At 49.8% G+C, this 17,794-nt stretch overlaps 1 protein-coding gene across 1 annotated transcript in view; it reads right to left on the bottom strand.

Annotated features, from left to right (window-relative positions):
• Positions 1-536: 536 nt before the first annotated feature.
• Positions 537-17,794, bottom strand: part of ube2e3 (ubiquitin-conjugating enzyme E2E 3 (UBC4/5 homolog, yeast)) — a 39,904-nt gene continuing 22,646 nt past the window's right edge. Inside the window, exons 4-6 of the mRNA XM_035523806.2 lie at positions 10,247-10,379; positions 4,765-4,912; positions 537-1,269 (exon numbers count right to left, since the gene is read on the bottom strand). Of these exons, the coding sequence (XP_035379699.1) occupies positions 1,172-1,269; positions 4,765-4,912; positions 10,247-10,379 (379 nt within the window). The 3' untranslated portion in view covers positions 537-1,171. The remainder of the gene's footprint in view (positions 1,270-4,764; positions 4,913-10,246; positions 10,380-17,794) is intronic.

Below are 17,794 nucleotides of genomic sequence, written 5' to 3'. Positions count from 1 at the left end.
AAATCACTCTCCACAAAACGACCAGGGTGGGAGGGGAAAAGGGAGTGAAAAAGAGAGAGAGGTAGCTAGAATACCCGACTGACATCCTTGAAGGAGTAGCACAAACACCCATGACCCCCTCAAAACCACCTAAGAAGTTGGTGAGCATAGGGTCATTTTGTGAATCATCCAGGTAAAAAATGTTTTAAACAACGTTTAACAATGATCACTGGACAACGATCACTTCTAAATACCATCAGCCATCAGATGTAAAAGGGCACAGAAGCAACTCTGGCAAAAATGTTGCCTTTTATAACCGATGATGGAGTTTCCTTTGTGTTTCAGATGCTCAGTGATTTGATGAGGGTGATGTGCAAGAGGGGCGTGGCGAGGGACCCTGAACTGAGCGCATTCACACTGCTGATATTTTGATTGGCAGCCGCCAAACTCGGTTAGGCACGCACGTGCACACACACGCACGCGCACACACACACACACACACACACACACACACACACACACACACACACACACACACACACACACACACAGCCCTATTCCCTTTTTTAAATTTATTGTGTATGAGAGGATATTACATGGCGGCTCATTTCAGCTGAGCTACAAAACGTTCGACGGGTTTGTCTGTTTCTCTTCATTACAAAGTGACAACGGTAGAACAGATTCACAATGTCACGTATCACAGGACTGGAAAAGGGTCAGGAGCCTCTAATATTCTACAGCTAAATGTTTATCCACGTTTTCCTTCTTTTCAGCTTCGTACAGATAACGGAGGAGGCTAAAATATACCAGAATATTTGGTTGACTTTAGGAAGGTTCCTTATTACATCACAAAATACATTTTTTTTTAATATCCCCAAGAAACAAGACTGGTAATAGGCAATTGAACAGAGCTAAACCTATAGCTACAAAAATCTACACCGGGAGCGTTCAGCTAGGTGGGCTCTGGTCTGTTCTCCCCAGTCCGTGTTGGGTACCAGAACAGGGTAGAATCCGCAGGACATATACACACAAGTCCGTATCGTAAAGGTTATAAAGATTTGCTGCACGTTGTAAAGTCGTCTCTCCTGGATCCGAGCGGGCGTGCAGGAGACTGGGTGGAGGCTGGGGGTGGGGCGGGGCAGGGTCTCGCCTGGTGATTGGGTGAGTGGAGCGAGGGCTGGGCTGTTAGCATCTATGTGGCGTATCTCTTGGTCCACTGTCGAGCTATCCTGTCGTGTTCGGCTCTGTTGGTCAAGTACTGAGTGGCTATGCTCCCAACCAGAGGATCCGCTGAAAAAAGAGAGAGAGAGAGAGAGAGAGAGAGAGAGAGAGAGTGAGAGAGAGAGAGAGAGAGAGAGAGAGAGATGGAGAGAGAGAGAGAGAGAGAGAAAGGCAGCAATTTGAGTTTTTATTTCTTTTTAAAAGAACAGAGGGAGAGATGTGGAATCATAACAGTAGAATTCACTGTTTTGTGTGCAAACGCTTTTACAGATACAGTATTCTAAATTACTCTCGTAATGTAGTACACAGCATATGAAACAATTCGCTTTGAGGTTAATTATGCAGAAAGTATCTGTCTTTACTATCCAAAAAAAGGGATAGTAAAGGGTAAATACAGAGAATCCTGGTCATCTTTACTCTCTGCACATCCCCCAACATACACCAACATGACGTTCTCACTACATTTGACCTGTGGCTTGCCATGAAGCCAACAGACAAGACAGGCACTGTCTTGGGGCTGGATGTAGGCACTACAGGTGCTCTGGAACCGTGAGCCAAGCACCACAACCACTACCATTACTGTTACTATTACCGTTACTGTTACCGTTAGTTACCATTACTATTACTGTTACCATTACGGCTACCATTACTGCTACTGTTACTGCTACCATTACTGTTACTGTTTCGATTACTGAAACCATTATTGTTACCATGACTACACACACATACATACACATGCACACAAACGCGCACACACACACACACACACACACACACACACACACACACACACACACACACACACACACACACACACACACAGTGACTGCAGCCTGACAGGCAGCTGTGGGGGTTTCAACAGCCAGCTCCAATTCTCAGCACTCACAGCTGACTCAGCTCCACACACACACACATATACGCACACACACCCCTTATACACATGCACATGCACACATGGGTGCATACACACATACTATGTGCATGCATACACCTTATGTGCACGCACACGCACACACACACACACACACACACACTCACTCAACAGAGGATCTGAAAGTGGAAGTGTGAAAGATATGCTTGCTGTTTTTAGCGACTGACGCTCAGAAACAGGCTCCTGCTGAAGTGATGATGATGAGGGGAGTAAAGGAGACACAGCCTCACCACACACACACACACACACACAGCCCATGCTCACCACACACACACACACACACACACACACAGCGCACGCTCACCACACACACACACACACACACACACACACAGCCCACACACACACACACAGCCCACGCTCACCACACACACACAGCCCACACATACACACACACACACACACACACACACAGCCCACTCACCACACACACACAGCCCACGCTCACCACACACACACACACACACACACACATAGCCCACGCTCACCACACACACACAGCCCACACACACACAGCCCACACTCACCACACACACACAGCCCACGCTCACCACACACACACACACACAGCCCACTCTCACCACACACACACACACACACACAGCCCACACTCACCACACACACAGCCCACGCTCACCACACACACACACACAGCCCACGCTCACCACACACACATACACACTCACCACACACACACAGCCCACGCTCACCACACACACACAGCCCACTCTCACCATACACACACACACAGCCCACACTCACCACACACACACACACAGCCCACGCTCACCATACACACACACACACACACACACAGCCCACACTCACCACACACACACACAGCCCACTCTCACCACACACACACACACACACACACACACACACACACACAGCCCACACTCACCACACACACAGCTCACACTCATCACACACACACACACAGCCCACGCTCACCACACACACATACACACTCACCACACACACATACACACTCACCACACACACACACAGCCCACACTCACCACACACACACACACACAGCCCACTCTCACCACACACACACACACAGCCCACACTCACCACACACACACACACACACACACACAGCCCACGCTCACCACACACACACAGCCTACACACACACACACAGCCCACACTCACCATACACACACACACACACAGCCCACACTCACCACACACACACACACACACACAGCCCACGCTCACCACACACACACACACACACACAGCCCACGCTCACCACACACACACGCACACACACACAGCCCACGCTCACCACACAAACACACACACACAGCCCACGCTCACCACACACACACACACAGCCCACGCTCACCACACACACACACAGCCCCCACACACACACACAGCCCACGCTCACCACACACACACACAGCCCACGCTCACCACACACACACACACACACACAGCCCACGCTCACCACACACACACAGCCCACGCTCACCACACACACACAGCCCACGCTCACCACACACACACACAGACACACAGCCCACACTCACCACATACACAGGGTGGCAGACACCTCTGTGTGACCTTCACACAGGGAGTTCTGATAAACCTCTACCTCCTCTGCACAGGCTCGCAGTCCAGCCCCCTAAACACCCCAAGAGCTGCCTGTGGAGGAGTGGGGTGGGGGTGGAGGCCTGTGGGGGAGAGAGATGGAGAGTGGGGGCCTGTGGGGGAAAGTGGGGGAGAGTGGGGTGGGGGTGGGGGCGCGTGTGGGGGAGAGTGGGGGCCTGTGGGGCAGAGTGGGGATTTCATATATGCTGTTAACCTATGCATCGGTTACATGTTGTGGTTGTTTGACTGCAGTGTGCATTTGCCACCAGCCCCCTCCCCTCATCAGCCCCCTCCCCTCATCAGCCCCCTCCCCTCACTTCACCGGCCCTCCCCTGCAGACTTTCCATTTTAACGTGACTGAATGTGATTCTCGAGACTCCTCACGCTTGTACAGACCAGACTACACACCTGACATCTGACATACCAGTCCAAATCTCAGACTACACACCTGACACCTGACATACCAGTCCAAATCTCAGACTACACACCTGACATACCAGTCCAAATCTCAGACTACACACCTGACATCTGACACACCAGTCCCAATCTCAGACTACACACCTGACATCTGACACACCAGTCCCAATCTCAGACTACACACCTGACATCTGACACACCAGTCCAAATCTCAGACTACACACCTGCCATCTGACACACCAGTCCAAATCTCAGACTACACACCTGCCATCTGACACACCAGTCCAAATCTCAGACTACACACCCAACATCTGACATACCAGTCCCAATCTCAGACTACACACCTGACATCTGACATACCAGTCCCAATCTCAGACTACACACCTGCCATTCCTCTGACATACCAGTCCCAATCTCCGCTGTTAGCCGCTGGTGAGATCTGCATGCTTCAGAGTAGCCCACTCTGTTTACACCGGTACGGTGCTCGGGGCAACCACAGTGTGTGACATGTGGCTCTATCCACTGTGTTCACTGGGAGGTGTGTGAAGACCATCGTGCAGAGGCTGTTAGTGAAGATGTGTGCAGTGCTCAGGGCACACTGTGACACTCACCAGGGTTGCAGTCTGTCAGCAGGGAGCAGATGGACAAGAGGACCTTGGAGATGGTGAGGGCGGGGCTCCAGTTGTCCTTCAGGATGTCCAGACAGATCACTCCCTGACTGTTGATGTTGCAGTGGTAGATCCGTGTACGGAACGTGACCTGGATAAGGAGCATGGGAGAGAACAGACCTTTATCAGAAAAGTTCCTCTGCTGCTCACCAACACAACCTTCCCCAATAAACACCAGCATTCTCCAACAAACACTAAGCTTCTCCAACAAGCACCAGCATTCCCTAACAAACACCAACCTTCTCCAACACATGACAGCATTCTCCAACACCAGCATTCTCCAAGAAACACCAGCAATCTCCAACAAATACCAACTTTCTTAAACAAACACCAGCATTCCTTAACAAATACCAACTTTCTCAAACAGCAGCATTCTCAAACTAACACCAACTTTCTCAAACAACCACCTGCATTCTCTAACACACACCAGCATTCTCTAACAAACAAACACCAATTTTCTCAAACAAACACCAGCATTCTCTCACAACTACCAGCTTTCTCAAACACACACCTGCATTCTCAAATACACACCTACCTTCTCCAACAAACACCAGCATTCTCTAACAAACACTGACATTTGGAATGAACAGTTCCTGTCTACCATAGGTCACATACCAGAGATCAAGACAAATGACTGGAACTAAATAAACGCGCCTGCAGGACGATACTGGGATGAAGATTCCCAGCATTCTCGCATGTACGTCATTCCCCTCACCTGTCTATTGGGACGAGGAAACAGTGTGGACTTTGCCAAAAACTTTGGAGACTGTCTACCACCCCTTTGAGACGTCAGTGGTCACCAGACAAGGAATTCAGACGAGCTTTGCTACCCCAACATTCCTGACTGAGAAGTCACCAATACCTTATATGTGCAGTGACAGAGCATAACTGAACAATTAATTTTGTAGGTAGTTTTTAGAGAATTGAGAGACTTATTTTGGGAACTGTCATTCCACATGAACCAGTCCAGATGTTTGGTTCTGTTGATGTTCAGTTTAGGTTGCTGGGTTACTATACCTCAGCATGAAGACACCACATGTCCCCGTAACCAAGGATCATGTGGCAGACTGAAGTGATCTAAAAAAACAAACACGTTTCTGTTAACACATCATGTATCTTCTAAATTCTAATTACGTTTAGTATCTTTTACCAAGTCTCGATTTCTATGGACCCTTATCAACAGATTCAGTGCCACCCTTTAGGGAAGCAGGATTCATGCCAATCATTTTCTTCCAGCCAATCAAATGGTCATAGGGGCATGGCAAAGCAGAGTTAACTGCCATATTCCTTCCAGCTGGGTACACGTTTGTCAGGTTTGGGCTACAGTGGAACTGTGCTGAGATCTGATATCAGTGCAGATATTCCAGCTGAAGAGGTCTGAGAGCTACTGTCACCAGTGTCTTCCGAATTCAGACTAAAGTAACTGAGGAAAGTCTATAATCATCCATCTTGTTCATGACCACCGACACAGTTTAAACTCTCATTACCGACACACTCGCAGATCAGAATCGAAACCTGAAATGTATCGATCTGGCAGATTAGCCAGACCCCCCTGCCAACCCCACTAAGCCTTCCTTCATTTAAATGAGCATGGCAGGAACGACCAAACGAGAGGGGTATTAACGATGTAAACAAGCAGAGCATTCACGATGTAAACGATCGGGGCATTAACGATCTAAACGAACGGGGCAGGAACGACCAAACGATTGGGACATTAACGATGTAAACAAGCAGGGCATTAACGATGTAAACGAACGGGGCATTAATGATGTAAAAGAGCGGGGCATTAACGATGTAAAGGAGCGGGGCATTAATGATCTAAACGATGAGGGCATTAATGATCAAAATGAATGCAGCATTAACCATGTAAACGAGCAGGGCATTAACAATCTAAATGAGAGTGGCATTAACGATGTAAACGATCAGGGCATTAATGATCTAAACAATCAGGGCATTCACAATCTAAACGATCAAGGCATTAACGATGTAAACGAACAGGGCATTAACGATGTAAACGAGCCCAGCAGGCTGCTGAAGGACACTGCTCACTGCAGGCTTGGAAAGCTAAGCTCACTCACCAGGGGGTCAGACCAATTCCGCTGACCTGGGGTCACATAAAGCTGGCTGAAGTGATCTTAAGCCAAGTTCACTGATCTGGGGTCAGGTACGGGCAGAAAAGTGTCAGGCACTTACAAGCTTACCCTGGATAAAGATATGGTTTGTGTTTTATTTATTTTATATAGTTACACACACACACACACACACACACACACACACACACACAGAGTCTCACAATGATATATGCACAGTCTCACATCGACACCCACATGTATACACATTTTCCCAGTGGGAACTGAGGAAGAAGTCACATAACTTGGGAGCGTCTGTGTCAAAGGGCCAGAGGATGCGACAGGGATGTAGTGTGTTAGCGGGGCTCCCTCGGTACGGAAGAGCACACACCACACTACAGCAACCTGACAGCAGAACAGCACCCGGAACACAGAGAGGGAGAGAGGGGCACAGAAAGACACACAAAGAGACAGAATAACAGAGAGAGAGAGGGAGAGAGAGGGAAGAGATCATGCAGAAGAAAGAATAAGAAACAATGGAAGCGACAGATGTGGCAGACAGAGAAAAAGTGGGAGAGAGAGAGAGAGAGAGAGAGAGAGAGAGAGAGAAGCACAAACACAGAATGAAAACGCACACACGGTTTCCTCCAACAGATCAGTCGGGAAAATGCCAGAACCCCCAAGTGCCTCCTTCTGCAGGAGGCAGCGTGGGAGAGCTGGGGATTCCTCCGTGAGAAAGCGCACCGGTTCTCGGCCCCTCCCCTCCTTCTCCTCTCCTCCCCTCCTCCACCGCAGCCCATACGGCCTGCAGTCGCGCCTCGCTTACTATTACGGGATTAACACGCCATAGTGGCTCTGCTGCTGCTAAGAGCTGGCACCGCCTCCTTACACAAACACACCAACGACATGCCATGGGGAGAGGGAGGGAGACAGAAGGGGGCATAAAGACATACCAGCTGCAAAGTTCTCCACAGGGACACTGAAATGCTAAAATGCTCTTCACGTCAATGCCCTGATTCCTCCCCCTTTCACGTCATAACCTTGACCCCTTCCCTCTTTACGTCAAAGCTCCGACTCCTCCCCCTTCATAATAAAACCCCCTGACTCCTCCCCTCTTCACGTCATAACCGACTCCTCCCCCTTCATAATAAAACTCCCCGACTCCTCCCCTCTTCACGTCATACCCCTGACTCCTCCCCTCTTCATAATAAAACCCCCTGACTCCCCTCTTTACGTCAAAGCTCCGACTCCTCCCCCTTCATAATAAAACCCCCTGACTCCTCCCCTCTTCACGTCATAACCGACTCCTCCCCCTTCATAATAAAACTCCCCGACTCCTCCCCTCTTCACGTCATACCCCTGACTCCTCCCCTCTTCATAATAAAACCCCCTGACTCCCCTCTTCACGTCATACCCGACCCCTCCCCCTTCATAATAAAACCCCCTGACTCCTCCCCTCTTCACGTCATAACCGACTCCTCCCCCTTCATAATAAAACTCCCCGACTCCTCCCCTCTTCACGTCATACCCCTGACTCCTCCCCTCTTCATAATAAAACCCCCTGACTCCCCTCTTCACGTCATACCCGACCCCTCCCCCTTCATAATAAAACCCCCTGACTCCTCCCCTCTTCACGTCATAACCGACTCCTCCCCCTTCATAATAAAACTCCCCGACTCCTCCCCTCTTCACGTCATACCCCTGACTCCTCCCCTCTTCATAATAAAACCCCCTGACTCCCCTCTTCACGTCATACCCGACCCCTCCCCCTTCATAATAAAACCTCCTGACTCCTCCCCTCTTCACGTCATAACTGACTCCTCCCCCTTCATAATAAAACTCCCCGACTCCTCCCCTCTTCACGTCATACCCCTGACTCCTCCCCTCTTCATAATAAAACCCCCTGACTCCCCTCTTCACGTCATACTCGACTCCTCCCCTTTCATAATAAAACCCCGACTCCTCCCCTCTTCACGTCATACCCCTGACTCCTCCCCTCTTCATAATAAAACTCCCCGACTCCTCCCCTCTTCACGTCAAACCCCTGACTCCTCCCCTCTTCATAATAAAACTCCCTGACTCCTCCCCTCTTCATGATAAAAATTCATGACCACAGCGCTCTAGTCCAGGCACCGGCTGCGGCCAGACCAGCCTTCACGTCAGCCTACACGTCAGCCTTCACGTCAACCTTCACGTCAGCCTTCAGAAACAGGCTGGCCCACAATGTGTGTACGCAGCCACCTCACACTGAAAACTGCTCTACAGCTGACTCCGGTGCTCCAGCTGGAAACCGGCCATGGTTAGTATCCAGCTTCCTCCTAGGATTTTCAGGAGAACCCCCAGCACAGCATCAGTACTTCACGTTTTGAACACTGCAGTCTGGCCTCACAGGTTACTCTAGTCACGTGGACATGCGCCATTTAAGAGTAAAGCAGAACTGCCGCACCACTAGCAAGGTGTCTTCAGCACTTGTCACTCCAGAAGCGACACAGCTAGTCACTGCGGCTCCGTCAGGCCTGGTGTGACCCACCGCGCTAGTCCGCCCATACGGGGACACGATAAAAACTATTCCAGCAGATGAGCTTGGTGCTGCTCCCGTGGTAACACGTTTCCACACTGTGAAATCGACAACATTTTCATCTTCTGTTCCGAGGAGTTTTGAACTTCCAGCACTAACGACAAGTAAAACTTTGAGAAGAGACCCTCTGTGACACAGAGTAAACACCCAGCTCTTCTCTGTTTTCATGACGGATCTAGATCGCATTGATATTTCAATAATTTTGTACCGTTTCTGGGTAGAAACTGCTAGCAAAGTGGTAACAGACATAAATAATCACATAAATTCTCAATAATCACGTTATTCTTTATTTGCTCACACTACTGCTGCGATGCACGTCACATGTGACAGGTGTCAAAGGTCACAGTGATTAACACCGGAGCGTAGCAGCCGTGAGCTGCCACAGCATGGCTAGCACGTCTGGAGTGAAATGACCTTTACACGTCTGAATGGGCACAGCCAATCGGACGTGTTCACTCCTGGCACTTCGTCTTTTTAATATTTCCTGCCACTTTCCTGCATTTTTGATGATGTTCAAAAACAGGCATATTAAAAGCGGTTCAGCGTAACCATTTGGCCTGATGTTACATCCTGGAACTGTGTGATGGGCACAGAGAAATCATGGCTGTATGGGCAGAGAGACAGACAGACAGACACAGAAAGGCAGACAGACAGACAGACAGGCACAGGCAGGCAGACAGAAAGGCACAGACAGACAGACAGACAGATAGACACACAGACAGACAGACAGACAGACAGTCAGAGCGATGGCTCAGAATGCTGTAGTCCTCCTGTCTACCTTTGGTGGTTTGAAGGGGTAGTCGGAGGAGAAGGTGATGTCCAGGAAGAAGACCCCACCCTCGTAGACGGAGCCGGGAGGACCCAGGATGGTGGACCTCCACTCGTAGATGTTGTCGCCTTTTGGGCCCGCGCTGTAACAAACACACACACACACACACACCAAAGTGTCAGGGGATTAAGGGCATCAGAAACAGCTGAAACAGCTGCTGTGTAACAGGTGTTGTTCTTACACTCAGAGGCCTGTTGCCTGTTGGTTGTAACGTTCATCTGTGTTTTGCAGGAAAAATGGTCTCGTTTGTAAAAATATTGTGTTATTTGGGCCAAGGTTTAGAGAGAGGAAGAGGAGGAGAGAGGAAGATGTACTGTTTGTATTTCATCAGAGGACTACGGTCGCACACACAGCCTTCGTTTCCTCTACATTATAGCCTGGTCCGATAGTCTCACACACACGCGCGCGCGCGCGCGCACACACGCACACGCACGCACACGCACACACGCACACGCACACACACTGAGAGGAAGTGAGACAGCACCCCCGCGCCATGAGCACAGGCTGATGATTGGAAGTGGCCACTGGTACAGCTGATCGGTCAGAGAGAAGGTTCTAGAGGTGACAGAACAGAGAGAAGGTTCTGGAGCTGACCAGTAACAGACAGAAGGTTATGTGTCCATCCTGTAGCTGGTGAGTGGAGGAGACAGAGCTGCACTTCTGGCCCCACTGTGCTTAAGTAACAGCAGAAATACTCCACAATACTCCACAAATACTCCACAATGCCACACAAATACACCACAATACTACACAAATGCTCTACAATACTACACAAATGCTCCACAATACTCCACAAATACTCCACAATACTACTCAGATACTCCTCTGCTTTACGTTTCCATGTAAAGTGCATCTGTTCTATTTTCATTAAAGATTCGTACATTACATGTCATTAAACATTTATAAAACTACTTTTCCTGCTCTGTATTTGCAGCCTAAATGTTTCACTTCTTACGGCTCCACATTCTCTGAACCGTCACTCTCTTTCCACACCTTCCTTTGTAAAAAGATGGAAGGATAGTGATTAGTGGGGGGTCTAATTATACTTCCGAATGACTCGGAAATCACAATCTGACAAAGAAAATGAATCTTCAGCATTTAAGAGTTTCTAATTAACGGAAGTATAAAAAAGGCTTTGTAGTGGATACATGAGTGATAGCATGGACATAAGCGCACACACACACACACACACACACACACACACACACACACACACACACCAAAAACATTGTCTCGTGTGCTCTTTAGACATTTACATGATTATAAGATAGACGTTCTCTGTCTGAGTAGACACTGCTGGGTGTGTTTGGACTGTTAGTCCAGTACGATCTGAGAATGTCTGAAATCATTGCCAGGACCCAAAGAATGAGACAAGCAGGAACTCATTCTACAAGAAAATGCGCTACATCTTCTCTGAGTTTCTTGATGCACACACAGGCACACGCACGCGCACACACACACACACACACACACACACACACACACACACACACAATATATATTTGCTGCCTCTTGAGTAAAGTCATTCCAATAACTTTATTGACCTTCAGTGACCAAAAAAGCCATTGCAATTAAAACTGAACTAAAGTGAGGAAAAGAGAATAAGTGTAGATGAGAGAGAGAAAGAGAGAGAGAGAGAGAGAGAGAGGGAGAGATTGAAGGCTTGAGAGAGAGCTGGAGAGAGTGAAAGCGAGAGAGGGCCTCTGCTTGTGGGCAGAGGGGAGGGCCCAGGAAAAGCCCATCCTGAGTGTCACTGTGTAGGGGGGAATGGTCCCCTCAGTCACTGTGTAGGGGAGGAATGGTCCCCTCAGTCCCTGTGTAGGGCAGGAATGGTCCCCTCAGTCACTGTGTAGGGGAGGAATGGTCCCCTCAGTCGCTGTGTAGGGGAGGAATGGTCCCCTCAGTCGCTGTGTAGGGGAGGAATGGTCCCCTAAGTCACTGTGTAAGGGGGGAACGGTCCCCTCAGTCGCTGTGTAGGGGAGGAATGGTCCCCTAAGTCACTGTGTAAGGGGGGAATGGTCCCCTCAGTCACTGTGTAGGGGGGGAATGGTCCCCTCAGTCCCTGTGTAGGGGGGGAATGGTCCCCTCAGTGCCTGTGTAAGGGGGGAATGGTCCCCTCAGTGCCTGTGTAAGGGGGGAACGGTCCCCTCAGTCACTGTGTAGGGGGGGAATGGTCCCCTCAGTCCCTGTGTAGGGGGGGAATGGTCCCCTCAGTGCCTGTGTAAGGGGGAGAATGGTCCCCTCAGTGCCTGTGTAGGGGGGGAATGGTCCCCTCAGTGCCTGTGTAAGGGGGGAATGGTCCCCTCAGTGCCTGTGTAGGGGGAGAATGGTCCCCTCAGTGCCTGTGTAGGGGGGGAATGGTCCCCTCAGTCCCTGCAGAGACAAGAATTAGTGTCATTGCTGTAAGCAGGGTAGTGGTGAGACGCAGGACCAAGCTAACATGACACCAGCATTCACATGCAATATTCTCTCTCCCAGACAGAGGTGGGGGGTGGAGAGCAAGAGCCCCAGACGGGGGGTGGGGGGTGGGGGGATACAGAGAGATTTCAATTGAATTGAATGAGTGATTGAGTTGCAAGGCTGTGTGAAAGGAAGACAGGCAGAAGAGAGCAGCACAACAGACCCGGGGTTTAGGCTGCCGAAGAGTTTACGTTTGTCCCAGGTGTCAATCAGTAAAGAATAAGAGAGAATGCCACACTGGCATTGGTCCTTCATGGACGCACAATTCCCACAAACGGACACGCGCTGAAAACACTCACTCCGTGAGGAGAACACGTGCACACGCCAGGTGCTCCGGGGCCACGACGCAGTCAGTAAGGAAATGTCACGAAAGGATTCAACAGGAAACGTCGCCTGTGAATTTTGAGTCGGAAAATCCACTTTGACACGCAGGGTTTTTACGGCCGTACATCGCAAAACCACACAAGAAACCATGTGATGTTTGGATGGTTGCAGCATTTCAGGGGACCACACATGCACATGTATTTATCTGCTCCGGGGAGTTCTTGGTCTGGGATTTGCTGATCCAGATCCGGAGCAGCAGATTCCAGGATTGTGACTGAAGCAGGTCCAGTAACTAGGGCTGCATGATATATCAACCAAGCATCGTTAATGACGTCACAAATAGAATCAAACACATCAACTTGACTCAAAAGGAAATCTCGCATGGTTCCAGTTCTCCATGACTACAGGAGACATCGGTGGCATATAATTTACTCCAGTTTAACGCTTCTTAGAGTTTGTTTGTGTGTGAGTACATGCACAGCAAACCACCAATCACAATCATTCTTGATTGTTTGTCAAACCATAGCAGTCCCGCCCCAGCTAGTCACCGAACCACGACCTGAAAATGAATGAGAAACAGGATGCAAACTCTGGGAAGCAAAAAGGACAAGAAACGTCAAAGACAAGAGGAAGAACATTCCCAGTAAAAAAATAATGATTTTTCAGCTTTAGTAATTATTGGTTTTATTATTTTCTGCGCAAATGCATTCCAAAATACAAAAATCACTCAAATCATTACAGAAGGATTCATTCTTTACAAATGGACATATTGGAGTCAACTGGAAAAAATCAGCTGTTTTTTCATATTGTATATATGAAAAATGACATATATATATATATATACACACACACACACACACACACACACACACACACACACATATATATATATATATATATATATGTTATTTTTTGCAAATGTCAAATTTTTTTCCCAATATCATGCAGCCCTGTAACTGTAACTGTATCTGTAACTGTCCAGAATGTGTGCTGAGCACCAAGCAGAGCTACAGCTCAGGAACACCAACCAGAGGGTTATGACCACAGGTACATGTCAGAAACACACGTCATGACCACAGGTACATGTCAGGAACACGCGTCATGACCACAGGTACACGTCAGGAACACCCGTCATGACCACAGGTACACGTCAGGAACACCCGTCATGAAAACAGGTACACGTCAGGAACACGTGTCATGACCACAGGTACACATCAGGCACACGCGTCATGACCACAGGTACACGTCAGGAACACCCGCCATGACCACAGGTACACGTCAGGAACACGCGTCATGACCACAGGTACACGTCAGGAACACCCGTCATGACCACAGGTACACGTCAGGAACACGCGTCATGACCACAGGTACACGTCATTAACACGCGTCATGACCACAGGTACACGTCAGGCACATGCGTCATGACCACAGGTACACGTCAGGAACACGCGTATATGACCACAGGTACACGTCAGGCACACGCATCATGACCACAGGTACAAGTCAGGAACACGCCAAGGAACAGGTCCACGTTCTCTTTTTTTTAAACTTTTTTTCTGAACACAAACCTGCCAGCACCATACCCAGCGCTTCTGTAGCCAACGACTGACCATTTCCTGACCCTCCTCCCCGATGACCTATGACCTCGCACAAGGTCGTGAATGATGACCGGTCAGCGTCAGACATGTAGCATCGTCAGGCGCCCCACGTGGTAAGGGGGTGGTACGACCACCTACTGGCACACTGAGCCAAAAATAACGTGTGGTCTGAACCTGGCACATGACCCTCATCATCATCATCATCATCTCTAATTCTGTAATGATGATGTGGTATCTGGGCTTCAGGCATCTGTCAGCGGTAAAACGACAGAGGAGAGAAAGAACCGGCTGAGTTGACAGGGTTTGGACCAAAAGGTGCTTGGCTCGGGCTGTCAGAACAGCTCCATGCGCCGCGCTATGACTGAAGCAGGTTTTCGTGGTGACCCTGTGCCTCGTTCTCCGCACCGAGTGTCACCTGGGAAGGCACCCAGTGTCAGGGAAGCGTAGCAGTCATTAACGACGTCATCCTGCAAGATTTCCTGCCATAACACACCTGCTCAAGCCAATCCAGACTTCCAGGAGGGTTCGTCTGGAAGCAGGTGCTGGATTCTCGCTGAAGCTGAACTTGGCCACCTGCCCCGTCCCGGAAAGCCAGCCTGGGGGACTGAAGTGTGTGAGGCAGACACACCGCTCTGCCCCAAGCACAATTCCAGATGACCTGCCTGCGTTTGCATGTGTCAGGATCGCCTCGACAAATGGAGTCCTAAGTTTTTGTGTTGTTATGGCAATGTGGGAAACCTGTTCCTCGTTTTTTCCAGCTGCTGTACATGCACACGCGCTCCTCCGCTGCATTCGGTGTTGCCATGACTACAACGGTTACATCACTCAGCTTGATCTAAAAGAAATCGGACCGTGCTGACATTTGGCTCCGCCCTTGCCTTACCCCGTACTGCTCTTAGACAGAAGCTCCGCCTGCATCTGTCACCACGGCAACACTACCCCCCCCCCCCCCCCCCGCAGCTGGAGTGAAGAGGAGGGCCCTGATTGGATGGCTCTGAGGCGCACGCAGCTCGGCTATAAACCACAGAGCCACGCACATTAGACGCTAAGCACACGTAAAAGTCAAACAACAAAAGAAACAAATGACCCATAGTACATTAAAGTCAAGTAAAGCACCATGTAAACGGTGTATGGGAAATGAGTCATTTTTGAGTCCTTCATCACACACACACACACACACACACACACACGTCTTAGCGTCTTAGTGAAATATGGGTCCAGAAGCCCGGTCTGTGGTGGAGAGAGCTGAGGTTCTGAATAATGGATCAGACTTTAGGGTGACACTGGAGAGAGTGACAGCCGTGGGGGTAACAGAGGCGGGGTAACAGCGGCGGGGTAACAAGTCCTCTTTCTCCTCTGTGTAGTGAAGGGACCGCAAGCCCTGGCTCTTTACACCACGCTGTGCACACGACTTGATGAGAAATGACTGAACAATGAAACAGGCACACGGTCAGTTCCAAACAACCTTCTAATGAAAATGTCATTATCGGGTTTCTCTTCCGCCGCCTGTCGTGTGACTCCAGCGGTCCGCTCTGAAAAAGCCTCCTCCGTGTTCTGACCCAGCTTGGGAACCCGACATCTCGTCATCCTCTCAGCAGGAGCCGCAGAGACGCAGACGGGATGTCACGTGACAGAGGTGGGCTGTGCCTGGCAGAGAGGGCGGGATCTCCTTCTGCCCAGCACACGCATGTATGCACCTGTCACTCATCTCTCTGCATAACTGAAGGTAGCCGTGGGGCCCCTGGGCTCCGTGCGTTGGGGGACGGAGAGGGCAATTAGGGAGGGTGTGTAGGGGGGCGTGATTAAAAGTGCTTAGGGTTTTCGCCTGTGTGTCTCCTTCCTTGTCGCTGGGGTTCTGACTCACCAAGCCAAAACAAGCATGCACGCTTTACCCATAATCCCCCTGACCGGGCCGGGCGGCTCCTAGAGGGCTGTGGGGAAGAGCTGGAGTGCTTCCAGGCGCATGCCTGCGTCTAATCAAATGCAGGCCCAATTACGGCCCTCCTGCTGGGCAAGCAAACCCACCCCCAAACCCCCTCCTGGGGCGAAACCAGAGGCCCTGCAGTGAGAGGGAGGAACCAAAGGCTGAAGGAGAGAGGGGGAGCTCCTCTACTGAGAGCACCTTGTGGAACACAGAATGGGCTTCACGGTAACCGAAGCCTAAACTGAATAGACTCAGGAAGGAATCTCAAAAAGGAGACTCGATACCACATTCTCCTTCTCCCCCACACTCCTCCTCCTCTGTCTCCCCATTCTCCTTCTCCCCTCCCCTCTCTCTCTTTCTCTCTCTCTCTCTTTCTCTCTCTCTCTCGCTCCCCTCCACTTTCTCTTCATCTTTTCCTCAGTTTCTCTTTCATTTACTTTCTCTTTTTCTGATGGTCTCTCCATCTCTCCGTCTATCTCCAGCTCTAAATGCGTAGCCTGGCCCTCTATCCCACTCCAGAATGGATTCTTCTTCATATCTGGCTCCAGAAACATTCTTTCAGCCTTCCACACAACAGATGCACCACGGCTGCAAATAAATCCCTTCGACATTTGATCGGCTGCAGAAACAGAAACAGAAACAGCTGCACTCTGCGCTAAACACGTCCCATCAGCCACAAACGTCTTACTTGATAGCACCGGAAGGTCAGTTACCATCTCACTCCGCGCCCGACAACCCGAGACCAGCTACAGATCTAAAACTGGCCACAATTAATGCGATAAACCCGGTGGGCTTGGCTACGGAGCATACACCCCCCCACCCGCCATGCTGGACCACACAACTATAATCAGCCTCTGACCCGCACGGCGATTTATCTGACGATCAGACTACCGTCCCTGTTAGCTCTGTAATTACAAGGACATTAGACGAATAACTATAATCTCTGCTCTTAAAATGTCAGTCTGGGCAGTTTGATTATGAATGTATAGAGTGAAGATAAGAGAGTAGGGACATACAGACAGAGACAAAGTGAGACTCCTCACTGTGAGTAGCTGACGTTTCAAACACTTCACTAATGACACACACAGTCCTTTCATCATTACCAGTGTGAGGCTGAAGTTCTCATGAACACAAACCCCAGTGCTGACATCTCCACTCCACATCTACAGGCAGTGGGAGCTGGAGGAGCTG

This window comes from Electrophorus electricus, chromosome 4 (genome assembly GCF_041902795.1).
Source record: "Electrophorus electricus isolate QZ-2024a chromosome 4, ASM4190279v1, whole genome shotgun sequence".
NCBI lineage: Eukaryota > Metazoa > Chordata > Actinopteri > Gymnotiformes > Gymnotidae > Electrophorus > Electrophorus electricus.
This window is presented reverse-complemented; position numbering and strand designations above follow the sequence as displayed.